The 13,320-nt window shown below is 55.7% G+C and overlaps 1 protein-coding gene across 2 annotated transcripts in view; it reads left to right on the top strand.

Annotated features, from left to right (window-relative positions):
* Positions 1 to 8,850, top strand: part of SLC6A11 (solute carrier family 6 member 11) — a 121,899-nt gene extending 113,049 nt beyond the window's left edge. Inside the window, exons 11-15 of one of the 2 annotated variants that reach the window (XR_004485908.2) lie at positions 1,657 to 1,759; positions 2,564 to 2,664; positions 3,473 to 3,643; positions 5,946 to 6,068; positions 6,473 to 6,589. Coding sequence is in view for 1 of the 2 variants with exons in the window: in XM_004274837.3 (XP_004274885.2) it covers positions 1,657 to 1,759; positions 2,564 to 2,664; positions 3,473 to 3,643; positions 6,473 to 6,625 (528 nt within the window). In the remaining variant the exon portion in view is untranslated. Of the gene's footprint in view, positions 1 to 1,656; positions 1,760 to 2,563; positions 2,665 to 3,472; positions 3,644 to 5,945; positions 6,069 to 6,472 lie in introns of both variants that reach the window. The other variant, XM_004274837.3, reaches the window with a different exon arrangement.
* The last annotated feature ends 4,470 nt before the right edge of the window (positions 8,851 to 13,320 follow it).

Genomic DNA, 13,320 nt, shown 5'->3' with positions numbered 1-13,320 from the left:
AGAGGTTACCAAAATTAAAGAGAAAGATTTCTCAAGAAAATTTGGATTTGGGGCATCTTCCAGAAAATCTGCAGACCTGGCTGCCCAGGCCTACGTCCCCCAGCAGCAATCGACTGGAGTTGTGTGGCCACGTGGGGCCTGTGCTCTCCAGTTAGCCACAGTCCCCACCACTCCCTGCTGTCACACACTAGGACCACTTGGACTCAGCACTGAGATGTTGCCCCTGATCTAGTTGAAGAGATGAATGAGGAAACAAATAGTCCCAGGGTGTGTGGTCTTTCACATGACAGAAGGAGGCCCGGGGGCTTGGGGAACACAGAGAAGAAGCTTAGTCCCAAGAGGTCCCCATGGCAGACACATAAGGAGGCTGTCCAGGCTTCATCCTGGCCTCTTAACCCCCCTCCTTTCCTGGCATTTGGAACACCTCCCCCAACCCGACCCTCCCTCCCTTTTGTACTTTTGTTTCTGCTGCTTTCGATTGTCCCGCCAAGGACTCTCATTGTGTTGTAGGATTTTCTTTACGGATCCCAACCCTTCCCACACCTGCATCTGGCCTCCCCTCCTCTGCCCACCCAGACGCCTCCCCTGCCTCCCAGAGATCCTTCCAGAGCACCTTGGCCAGCCAAGCTTGCACCTCCCTGGCCTTCCACTGAACTTAATCATCAGACATTTGCATAGCACAGAGCTGGCCCACTTTGTTCCTGCATCCCACAACGATTGCGCACCTACTGTGTGCCGAGTCTTTGGCCAGAAACAGGGACACAGCTGTGGACAAGCCATTCAGAGTCCCTCCCCAACGGGGCACTCACTTCACATGATTCAATTTGCACTTACGGGGACATACTGCAAGCCGGGCCCTGCGCTGAGGGTGGGAGACACACAGAGGACCAGTGCGGGGGCCTTCCCAGCAGGAGCTCAGAGCTAACAGAGTAGCTGATGGCAGAACACTTTTTTTTTTAAACTATGAATCCTTAAAATGTGCTATGGAGGCCCAAAGAAAGAACGAGCCTGTCAGGGAGGGCTGCTTGGAGGAGGTGACATTTGAGATGAGCTTTGAAGGAACTTACCCAGTGAAAGGGAAGAGCATGTGCAAAGGCACAGCAGTGAGACAGTCCCTTGGTGTGTCCAGGAGGGAGCATGTTGAGGGGGACTGTGGGAAGGGGAGCTGAGGCCCAGTGAGGAGGGCAGCCCTGGCTGGCAGGCTGAAGGAAGCCAAGGGGTAATTGTAAACTGTAGGGTGACATGGTTAGATTTGCAGGTTGGAAAGGTCCCTGTGAAAGCTGGTGTGTGGAAGGGTAGGAGAGGGAGGCTGGAGGCAGGGAGGCCAGTGGGGAGGCTGTCACAGCCACCTGGAGAGAGGTGCTGAGCCTTCCCAATCTCCAGTCTCTGGTCTTCTGTGTTGTCTCTGACGTTTGGGGAGCAGGGACAAGACAAACTATTGCAATCTCAGCAACCCCCCAGAGGGTGGTCTTAGGGGGCGCCCAGGTGTGGTGGGCGCAGTGTTCCAGGACCCTGGGGAGACCAGTCTGTCCTGGTGGAAGTGAGTCCCGGCTAGTGGTAGCTGCAGGGCAGAGAGCCCTTCCCAAGGCCAGCTGGCTGACCCTGCTCTCCAGCTGTCTGTCCCTCTGTCCATATTTCTGTCCTCTCACTTCCCAGGGTGGCATGTACATCTTCCAGCTCTTTGACTCCTACGCCGCCAGTGGGATGTGCCTTCTCTTTGTGGCCATCTTTGAATGCATCTGCATCGGCTGGGTGTACGGTGAGTAGAGGCTGACCCCTCGCACACCCCAGAGGCCGCCATGGTGCCCAGCACATGCACACCCGGGACCCGGCTGGGCCTGGGTTCCCTGTGGCTGGTCTCCATCTGCATCAACCTCTTCGTCCTCCCCTCAGGGACTTCTTGTCCTTTCCCACTTGTCGGGAGACCCTCCTGCTTTTATATCCCTGCAGCAGAGGGAGGGGTTCCAGGCTCGGACACTGTGACCTTGATTCTGTCCTTCTGCCCCTGATGCTCAGTTTTCCCACCTGCAAAATGGAGTAGTGTCTCCGAGCAGGAGGTAGTGTAGGCAAAGCAGGCGGCCCAGTGCCTGGCCCTCAGTCAGCACATGCCTTCTGGTTCCCCAAACCATATGAGTGCATGAGGGTTGCTGGTCTCAATGGTGATGCACACTCCCAAGTGTGGTTTGGGAATAGACACCCCACAGGCCGCCCGTCCGGCCCTCACCTTCAGAGCCCTGACCCCCGCCCCCGTGCAGGTCAGCCAGCCCCTGGCCCTGCCTCAAAGGGACCACCTTCCTCCTTTCCCCCAGAAACTCCTGCCCGTTTCCTGGACCTCACTGCCCAGGGTCAGAAGGGGTCTTCCAAATACTGAACCAGAGTCCCTTCTACTGCAGTTTATCCTGACACCTCACATATGTAACACCTTGGTAGTTTTTAAGCGGTAAATAGGGTTCCTGCCGCAATGTGTCTTGGGCTGGGGAAACCAGACACTCATAGCCTTCCCTCTGAGTCTTGTACAGAAATCTTCTGGGGTGTGTGTGCCCGTCTTCTTTATTCTGGACAGGAAGCAACCGCTTCTATGATAACATCGAAGACATGATTGGCTACCGGCCGTTGTCACTCATCCAATGGTGCTGGAAAGTCGTGACCCCCGGGATCTGTGCGGTAAGGGCCCTGCCGGGAGCCGCCTGCATCCCACCCACCCACCCACCCACCTACCCACGTACTTCTGCACCCCAGAGCCCAGACCTGGCTGAGGCCGAGACTGAGGAGGTGATGTCCCCCTGGGGACCCTCTGTGCCCTCAGAAGGTCCGAGGCACCTGACACTTTTCAAAGCCGGCATTGTGGGGACAGTCTCTGGGCTTGGCCAGGGAGCCTCACTAGGACCCCAGCCCTGCAACCAGCTTGCTGTGTGATTGTGAGCAAATCACCTCCCTTCTTGGGACCTCAGGTTCTATGCCTGCATATGTATAGAGGTGGCTGGGACCTGCCTCTGTGGGGGCTGAGGGTCCTGTGAAAGGCATTTGGCTCTGCTGTTCACAGTGAAGCAGCAGTGTGAGGGTGAAGGGGCCCACGCTCTGCCCCTCACGTCAGACCGGGAGAGGCCTTTGTGAGAGGACGTTTAACTAAAAAGACAAAACCCCCTGCTCTTCACCCAGTTCTTGGCACTGGAAGTATCTCAGAGCATCTTCACAAACCATCTTAGTTCTGAAAGGCAGCTTTGAAACCAGCCCTGAGAAGTAGCTAGGAAAAAATAATAATTCCTGACTGGGCAGAGGCGGGGGGTGAGGCTCCTGGGGGTCGCGGAGGGTCTCCTGGGATCTGTGGGGGTTAGTTCCCCGTGTTTCTCTCTGTGGACCCAGCAGGGCGTCACCTCTCCGAGGCCGCCACACGGGGTTGACTGTCTCCCCTGCTGGCTGCCCGCACGCAGGCTGAGGGCCGCCCCAGGGACCTTTCCCCGTCTCCCCGCAGGGCATCTTCATCTTCTTCCTGGTCAAGTACAAGCCCCTCAAGTACAACAACATCTACACCTACCCCGCCTGGGGCTATGGCATTGGCTGGCTCATGGCCCTGTCCTCCATGCTCTGCATCCCGCTCTGGGTCTTCATCAAGGTGTGGAAGACGGAAGGGACACTGCCGGAGGTGAGCAGCCTGGGAGGAGGGGTCAGGAAGGGCGGCTCAGAGGTGGAGCGTATGGCTCAGGGCAGGGCTGGCAGTGCTGGGAGGACTGGTGAGTGTGGGCACAGCCATGGGCACGTCTGGGTCCCCGCTTCCTCATCTGGGCAATGGGTGTGATGAGAACGTGTCCCTACGTGTCTCCCAGGGAAGCCTGGCCAACTCCTCCCTGGCGGGTATTCGTCAGTACTGCTGTGCTGAAGCCTTGGGGTTGAGACATTTTCCCTGAGCTCAGCCTCAGTTTCCTCATCTGTAGAATGGGTCAACAGCAGTCCCTCACTTACAGAGGTTGTTTGAGGACTCAGTGAGTATGCAGAGGGAAAGCGCTTAGACCAGGACCTGGGAGAGAGAGAGAGACCAAGTGTTAGCTCTTACTGCTCTGTTGATTCTGTTCATTAAGGACCCCATTCCCAGGGCACAGGGAGAGGGTCTGACATTTGTGGAACATCTATCCTGTGTCGTCGCTGTGCCAAGCTCTCTCTGTGCTGCATCTCCTCTAGTCCTCAGAGAAATTAAGTCATTCGCCTAGGATCACACAGCCAAAAATTAGCAAACCAAAATTTTTTAACAATCTTATTGAGGTATGTTTTCTATATTATATCATAAAATTCACCCATTTCAGGTATACAATTCAGTGGGGGTTTTTTTAGTAACTTTCTGTGTAGTGCAGTCATCACCATAAATCAGTTTGCAAATATTTGTATGTATTTATTTATTTACTTATTTATTTGTTTTTAAGATCCCTGGTGCCCATTCCCAGTAAGCCCTGTTCCCAAGCCCAGACACGCACAAATCTGTCTCTGTGTGTGTGGCTCTTATGGGCGTTTCCTGCCAGTGGAATCCTGCAGTATGTGGTCTCTTGGCAGCAGAGTGAATTTGGACCCCAACCCGTCACACCCCCCCACCCACTCTCTCCTCACTCTCCTTTCCCACCCTCTGGCAGATCAGAAGGTCTGAGTCAGCTTCTCGCCCATTTTGCAAACTGTCTGCCGTGTGGCAGACGCTGCTCTAAGCCGTCTACAAGCACTAGGCCACTGACTCCTCACAGCAGTCCTGTGAGGCGGAGGAGCTTCCTGTCCCCATGTCACAGGTGAGGAAGCTGAGCACAGAGAAGGGAAGCAGGTTACCCAAGGGCACACAGCCTCTGAGTGATGCAGCAGGTACCCTGTGCCCCCTGCCCCCGCCTCGTTCCTGCCCCAGCGCAGCACCCCAGGGCTCTCGGGGCTGACCTGCGTCTCACAAGCATGCGGCCTGTGTGCAGACACGCACAGGCAAGAGCCAGCTCTCCTGCCCACCCAGGGGCCTGAGCTCCAGAAAAGCCACCATCCAGCCAGGAGGCGCAGGCTGAGAGGGAAGGTCCCTTTCTCCAGCCTGCTCGTGCCCTCAAGCAAGTCAGGGTCCTCTGCTCCTGCAGGGAATGTAGGTCAAGGGCAGTTGTTAATTCTGGTTTGGGACCAGACGTGTCCAGAGGAGAGCAGCCCTGGAGCCCTAACCCCTTGGCCATGGCAGGCCCCTGCCAGTTAGTTCACCTCCTTCCATTTCCAGGAGGTTCTGCCTGCTGATGGGAAGGATCTGGAAGGAAAAATGGGGTCAGAGAACTGCTGTGAGGGTGGGTAGTCTGTGCTAAGAGCTGTGGATGGGTCAACAAATCTGAGGCCACCTCATGACAACGCTAGAGGCAGGTGCCACTGTGACCCCCTTGGACAGGTGAGGGAACGAGACACAGAGGGTTAAGTTCTTGCCCCAGTTAAGTGGTGGGACTGGGAGTCAAGCCCAGGTGTCTGGTTCCAGAGCCCGTGCTCCCAGCGCCTGTCCTGTATCAAGAGCCTAGCACCATGCCGGGCACCCAGGAGGTGCTCGGCATTGCCAAGGGGTGGGCGGGGGTGCAGGAGCTGCCTGTTAATCCCATCCGGGCAGGATAGGTCCAGCTTCTCTCAGGCACGGCAGGATCTGAAAGAGAAAACAGAACCTTGATCATAAGAAACCAGCCACCCCAAAGTCTTCCCAGCCTTCCTGGGGAGAAGGTTTATGCCCAGGAAAGGCCTCCCAAATCCTGGCCTGATGTCTTCTGGAGGTGCACATGAGGCTGAGGTGTGGGACCCGAGGCTGGGCCGAGGGGGCAGGAGCGTGTGTCCAGGGTCTGCCCGTGGCCTCCACTCCCTCATTGGTAGAGTCGACGATGGCCGCCCTGTCTGCGCCCAGCCCAGAGCCGGCCACTCTGCCAGGCGGCGTGAGGCTGTGGCCTTAGGGGTAACGCTTCCGTCTTTAGACACACACCGCCTGCTCCCCCGGGTGGGGGAGCGTGATGACCGCCTTTTGTGGGAAACGTACCTCATTATAGGAACGGCTCTGGAGGTGCCGTAGCTCATCCTCACAGCAGCCCTTCGGGCAGGTACTCCCATCCCATTTCACAGATGGGAAAACACAGCCCAGAGATGTTGGGTGACTTGCCCCACATGTAGGGAGGCTAAGCAGCAGCTCACACCCCAGCTTCTCTGTCTCCACGGGTACAGCTCTCACGTCCCGGCCACCTGCAGCGGGCCAGGTACAGCGTGGGCACTCCCGCTCACTGTCTCCTTACTCCTCATCCAGTGATTGTCCCCATGTCCGGGGGTGGGGGCGGGAAACGGACACCCGGAGGTCCACGCATCGTCCAGGACAGAGCTCTGAGTGCCAGGGCTGGGGCTGGGGGCTTCACTGCCCCGAGGTGTCCACCGTGCCGTTGGGAGGTGCCGAGGCAGGCCCAGGACCCTGGCGGCCGCTCTCAGACAGCTCTTTTCCTCTCCAACCGTGTAGAAATTCCGGAAGTTGACGACCCCCAGCGCCGATCTGAGCACGCGGGGCAAGCTTGGGGCAGGCCCACGGACGGTGATGGTTAATGACTGTGACGCCAAACTCAAGGGTGATGGGACCATTGCAGCTATCACAGAGAAGGAGACGCACTTCTGAGCGCCCCTGCCACCCTGATGCCTCTTCCGCTCCTCGCCCGCCCCGTCTCCGCCATCCCCGCCGTCCCCGCCCTGTGTACAAATGAATACCTGAACCACGTACTTCACCTAATGGTAGAGGCTTGCTCGTTTTGCACAAGATTAATTAACAAGTTAATTTTAAGGTGGCCGCACCCACTCTGGTTTCAAGTCACATCCCCTCCTCGCCCCCCAGTTGCCATGTGAGTAACAATATGAAGAGATAATCCTGTACAGGGACTAGTATCATCCTCTTGTGCTAGGTCACTTTTAACCAGCATTTTCTAGGGGTTAGGAAGTTGTATCATAGGGTCAGACTTTTATACTCGGGCTGTGGGGCAGGTGGGCGGGAGCGATGCCTGTCCCCCTCCGTCAGCCTTTGAACCCACCGGTTCGTGTCCCACCTTGGTCCCTGACCGTGCAGCTGCCCTTCCTCCGCGCTGCCATGCTTCCCCTTCAGCCCCTCCCTTTCCCATCCCCAGCTTCCTAGAGGTGGGTCTGCAGACAGCAAGGCTGTGTCAGAGAAGAAGTCCCGGCAGACTCAGGACTCCTGGGTGGCAGGCCCTCCTCTTCCCTGGTCCCACCGGGTGATCTGGGGCACTTCCCTCCCCTCTCGCGTGTCCCCAGTGGGGCGGGCTGGATCAGGTGACCTCTGAGGTTCTGCCCACCCGGCTTCATCTCTTGGGGGTGCTCTGCGTGCCTCCTTGGCTTGCAGACCCGCTGTTGATCTCGGGTTCTTCTGAAGACTTGCAGGTGGGCAGTCCCTCGCCCCTCACCCCCTTATTTAAAGTCAAGTTTATCACGGAAACTTTGTGGTTTGATCTCATCCATGAGCATTCCCATCCTCGAGACCAGCCAGGTCCTCGGCCCTGTGGCAGGGCTCCTCCTGGCCGTCTGCTCACACCCTCCGCTCTGCCTCTCTGTCCTCAGAAGGGCTGGCTGGAGTTGCCTGTGCGCTGGTTCTCGGGCCCTGGCAGCAGCCTCTATTCTGCTTGCGGCTGTCTGTCCTGCCACTGCCCCCACCGGGATCTGCATTGTAGGACCTTCCAGCAGCCTCCAGGGAGGGAGCTGTGGTCGGGCCTGGAGCCTGGTTTCCTCCTCCAGCCCCTTCTTTGTCCCCCTGCCTCGTTTGGTCCCTCTCGCTGTCGTCCCTGCCCTCCTCCCTCTCCTGCCATCTTGTGACCTCCAGTCCCTCCCCATCCCTTCCTGTCACCAGCAGAACCCTGGAATTTTCACAAGGCTTCTTCCCTACCTTTTTCCCAGGAGCCAAAGCACCTGCCTCCCTGGCCAGGGAGCTGAGAAGCCTCAGCCTCACTGATGGGGAGATGGGGGCTCCCACCCGTCCCTCGGTACAGCCCTAGGGTGTGGGGAGGTGGCTGGTGCCGCGCCAGGCCTCCCTGGCTGACCCCTCTCTTCTTTAATTGGATTTGACGGCAAGCCTCTGCCTTGGATCCGGAGTTATTTGGGGACAGGGAAGGTGCATTCTTTATCCTTTTCCTTTATGTTCCCTATCTTATTCGGTGGAAATGCGAGTTTCCTCCAAACAGAGGATTTAGTTTCCTGTAATAAACCTGCGTGTTTGCTTGGCCCAAATGCCCAGCTTCTCTGCCCCGGCCAGCCCCCGTCTGAAGCCCGCGTTTGCTAAGAGGGATGCCAAGCGCCCCCCAGGCAAGTCGGGATGAGCTGTCTGCTCCGGTGGAGCCAGGAAATGGATGCAGGAAGACCGGGGCTCTGGCTGAGCCCCCGCCTGTGTCCATCGTCGTCTGCTTTTCTCCCAACAGGTTGGGGAGGGGGTCTCCCCACTGCTGCTGCTACCGGTTCTCCACCAACCACTGTCACCAGTGCACAGCCCCACGGCCTAGCTGGGGACAAGCCGCATTGTACTTGTGGCACTTAACACTTCACTTACTTCACGGGACTCATGGTGCAGGGCGGAGGGAGGGTTTTTGTTCTTTGCTTTTTGTAATTTCCTACTAGTATTTGGGTAACTTTGGGGGGCGGGGAGGGAAATGCGGGGGCAGGCGAAACGTCATTGCAGTGACTTTTTTGATATTCATTAGAAACAATACATCCTTTCTGAAATATTTACAGTATTATTAAAAAATGAACAAGGTTGTACTGTTTTGCATAATGAACGTTTTTATTGGGTATTCAAAGGGTACACGATTGTCAGCTTACTCATTTTTAAAAATTAAAGAAGTGAACAAACTCTCTGTGGCTGTTCCTGGCAGAGTGGTATTCATCGGGTGGTTCTTCCTGTTTTATTACTTCCGTGATATTCCTGCCAAACCATCTTGGCATTTGCTGTTTCAACTGGGGATTACAAGTTAGAAACACCCAGGGCTGTTTCAGGAGCCCACACTGCCTTTCATGTGATCCCCATGCACTGAAGGTCTACTGTGTGCTAAGTGCTTTACAAAATTTCTCTCTTTAAATCCTACCACAACCCCACTTTATTTGTCTGTTACTTCCCCTGCTTTACAGACAGGGGAAATTGAGGCACAGAGAAGTCAAGCCATTTGCCCAGAGCCTCACAGCTAGTAAATAGCTGGACCAGAAAGAGAAGTCAGCTCTGTCTGAACCCAAAGCCCAGTCCCCTTGTCACTACACCTTACTCTCCCTCAGGCTGCAAGACGCAGAGAAGGCGAGAGCCACCCCGTGATGGCAGCGACGGTTGCCACAAAGCTCATGCACCTGTCCTAGGGGGCAGCCCTGCGTGTCTGAGGCAGGCAACGGGGGGTAGAAGGAGACAAGGATTTGGAGCGTGCAGCTCTGCTTTGGGCTCTGGGATCCACCTTTGGCAGCCTCAGTTTTCTCATCTCTAAAATGGGGATAATACCTCCTGCTTCAAACTTGGGATGACTGTGAGATCCTATGCACTTTGGGTGTGAATGGTAAAGCTTTGTGTTCACACTGGTTATCATTATCCTGAAAGAATTGTGCCTAAGCTCTCAAAGTGTGTTGTTGCTCAGAACGTAGACAAAAATCTCTAAATCTGTGTCTGAGATTTCCAGACAGTGGCTCAGGACCATGGAGTGTGCTTTGTCCTGCTAGCACATGGCACAGCAAGGTCGTCTGCACACAGGGTCTGCTCATTCCTATCTGGTTGGCTCTTTTGCTTAAAATCCAGGTCCACCTGAACCTGTCTTGGCCTCTTGCCACGTGTGAGGTGGTAACATCTGCTCACAGGGAAAGCATCCCACAAAGATCCAGAATTCAGAAAATCCCTGTGACTCCCCAGAGGGTCCCTGAGTACCTTATAACTTCACAGAGCCACGGGGATCGGTTCAGTCACCTGTCCCCTGCCCACGTGCCCTCCTTGTGTCTGAAAGTATATTGTGTTAGGCAGTGATCAGCAGCAAGGCACAAAGAGGCTGCGTCATGGAAATGTGGGTCTCCCTCATTCCCAGGAAATCTGATTTGCAGACTCCCGAGCTTACAGAATTGGTAACTTGTGGCATTCATTCACCCAGTAGACCTTGCAGGCTGCAGTGTGTCTAGCAACCCCTGCTGGCCAAGTGTGACTCTGCAGCCTAGCTCTATTAGGTGCTGCAATTAACCAGAGGAGAGGGGAGGCCTAAGATATCTTTCTCTGGGTTGAGGGAGGGGATCAGGCACCAAATAGCTGGCACTTTGGGCTGAGAACTGCAAATTCTGGAAAATAGAGTCATGTATTCGGTAGGTTTTACTGAGCATGCACCGTGCTCCTTGCCTGGACCCAGGACTAGGGGTATTGAGAAAAGTGGAACGGCCCCTTGTCTTGAGTGTCCCTGCCCTTCCTAGTCAAGAGGAGAGGTGCCCACACTCCTCTGGACAGGGGCAAGTGCATGGGGAGAAGCTGCTCTGTCTTCCCCAGTCTTCACCAGCCAGTTTGAGCTCTGCAGTGTGGCCCCGGGCAAGTGTGCCCACTTCTCCGGGCCTTGGATTGGCCACTAGTCGAAAGGTGAAGAAAATGTGACCCAGAGAGGAAATATAGCGGGCTCAAGATGCCCCTGGAAGTCCTCTGCCCTCCCGTCTCATACTCAGCCCCCTGCACCCTCTCAGGCTGTGAAAAATCAAATGAGCCCTTGGCCGGGGCACTTCCTGACCCGCTAGGGAGCAGAGCCAGTCTTTGTGGCCAACTCTTGGCCTTCTCTGTCTCTCACTTTTGAATAAGGTCCACTTCGTGAAGGATACTGAGAGGAGCCACACAGGCACTGCCCTCAGAGCTTCAGGCTAGCTGGACTGTCAGGACCACCCCCACGAGAAACTCCAGGGCAGAACGTGCCAGGGACAAGTGCTCAGGGAGTGCCAAGGGCAGGATCAGAGCAGTTTATTGAGCACCTACTATGTTCCAGGGGTCATGCCTGCATTACCTCATCAGAGCCTCACAACAAACCGAGCAGGTAAGTGTTATCCCATTTTTTTATATAAAAGAACTAATGTTTAGAGACCACAAATAATTTGCCAAAAAATGATGCCAGATATACCTCCTGGAGAGTGGAGGAGCTGAGTAGGACCGAGGTTTGCCGGGTCTGCCTAGAGGCCACATACCAAAGCACTTAACCAAGGACTGGAGACTTGAGTTGCACCTTGAGGGATGGGAAGACTTTGCCAGGCAGGGAAGCGCATTTGAGTTGGGGGAACAGCCCGGGGAAAGGCAGAGGCAGAAAAATGTCTTTGGGGAAACATGGTGAAAGCCAGAGTTCCGCCCCCCAGCCCTGGTTTACTCTTACAACACATTGTGCGACTTCACCTGCTGTGTGGCTGCGGTGAGCCCTCCCCAGTTTCTCAGAGTAAGGGGTTTGGGTAACACCAACATCAGTGCAGGTCCTGGCACAGAGCAGATGCTTCCTGGGGCAGGGGCTTCGATGAATAAACACCCAGCTTGCCTGAGAGTGGGGAGCTATGGGAAAGGGAATGAACAGGCACTGAAGACCTACCTGGTGCTGGAAACCATGCTGGCTCCCCCATAGGTAGCACCCTGCCCTTGTTCCCTGTGCGGGTTGGCATGGTGGTCACCTTCTACCAATGAGCAAATGGGCTCAGAGAAGTCGATTTGGCTGCCCCAGGTCCCAGAACTGGATAGCTGCAGAGCTATGGTAACAGGCCTGGGGTCTCCGGCTCCAAGGCCCATGCACTTTCCATAGACCACCTTTGGAAGGCACTGAGTGCCGCCATGAGCACTGATGCATCATTCATGGCCATGGGGAACCGGATGGTGGTGGAGGCCGTGTGGGAAAGATCTGAGGGTCTTCAGGAGCCTTGAAACACCTCAGGTGACACTAGGGACCTCTAGAAGTCTCCAGAGTTTCCCAGAAATGATATCCTGCCACTGGGGTTCACTGAGAGGGACAAGGGAACGTTTGGGGCCAGTGAGGTGTTGATAGTGGAAGGGACCATTGGGACCCCTGGAGACCTAAAAGACAAGTTAGGGGGTCCTAGGAATCCAGCAGAATTATGTGGAGCCGTCAGTACGTGATGGAGCCCTTTGGGAGCTAGGAGGGGTTGAGGGTACTGGATGGTACCCGTACTCACACACATAGGGGACCGCTGGGGAAAATGGAGAATCATCGCAGAGTATGTCAGAGTTACTGAGGGCCATCCAGAGTTGTAAGAATATCAGGGCCCTTGGTCATTACTGCAGGGCTATGGAGCCATCCAGAGTTCTAGGGGGCTCTTGGGGTCACCCTGTGGTAAGCGTGTTTCTGGAGAGCACCCTGCAGGATGCAGCCTTGAGGAAAGGGGAGGAGGGGAGCTCAGAAATGCTTTCCGGGGGCGGGGCAAGGCAGTGAATCTGACGTGAATGTGAGTGAAGGCAGGGGGCGGCCCGGCAGTGATGGGGAGGCCCAGCCTGAACTGCAAACCACGGGAGGCAGTGGGCAAGGAGGGCCTGGGCTGAGGACTCCGCGACCTTGACCTTGAGAGAGTGGCACAGGCTTTGCTCTTCCAGAGAGACTCCCCCACCCCCCACCTAGGTGTGTCAGACTAATTCTAGCCAACACTTGGCTTTTGTTATTCTCCCAGGAATCTTCTCTGCCTTCCTTTTGAGTATCTTCCCAAAGCGAACCATTTCTAGAGTGAGGAGACGCTCATGGCCTGGTCTGAACAGGAGCTTGGGCCCAACCAAAGAAGGGTGACTTAGGAGAAGCCCAGCAGAGGGTCTGGGCCTGATCTGTGGGTCCCCGTGAGCAGACAGTGGGGAGAGGGCTCAGAGGAGACAGCAGAGCAAAGGCAAGTGTCATTTACTGATCGCTGAGAGTATCATTTATTCAGCACCTCCCGTGCACCTGGGATAGGGTCAGGTATTTTCCATTAGCCTCAAAACCACCCTGCAACTGCGATTCATTCCGACTTTGCAGTTGTGGAAACAAACTCAAGTAAGTGGGGGAACTTGCCCAGCATCACACAGACTGAGCTGGAATTCAAAGCCAAGTCTATCAAACCCAGAGTCCTTGGTTTTTTTCTCTATACCAGGCGGCTACTGGGTGACCTGGGGCTCCCACAAGGAAGAACGAGCTGGGGGACCTCCCTCCCCTGATCACGGCCCTCCTACCCGGAGTCCTGGGCTCAGACGGGCTCTGGTGGCAGCAAATCAGCCACCAGGTGGCGCTGCTGCTAAACCCAACCCCCGTCCTTGGGATCCAGGCTCCGACCAGTGAGGTCAGAACTGGAGACTGGAACTCGAGAGTAGAGGGT

Source organism: Orcinus orca, chromosome 10 (genome assembly GCF_937001465.1).
Source record: "Orcinus orca chromosome 10, mOrcOrc1.1, whole genome shotgun sequence".
Lineage (NCBI taxonomy): Eukaryota > Metazoa > Chordata > Mammalia > Artiodactyla > Delphinidae > Orcinus > Orcinus orca.
The sequence above is the reverse complement of the archived record's forward strand: the minus strand, read 5'-3'. Positions and strand labels throughout refer to the sequence as shown.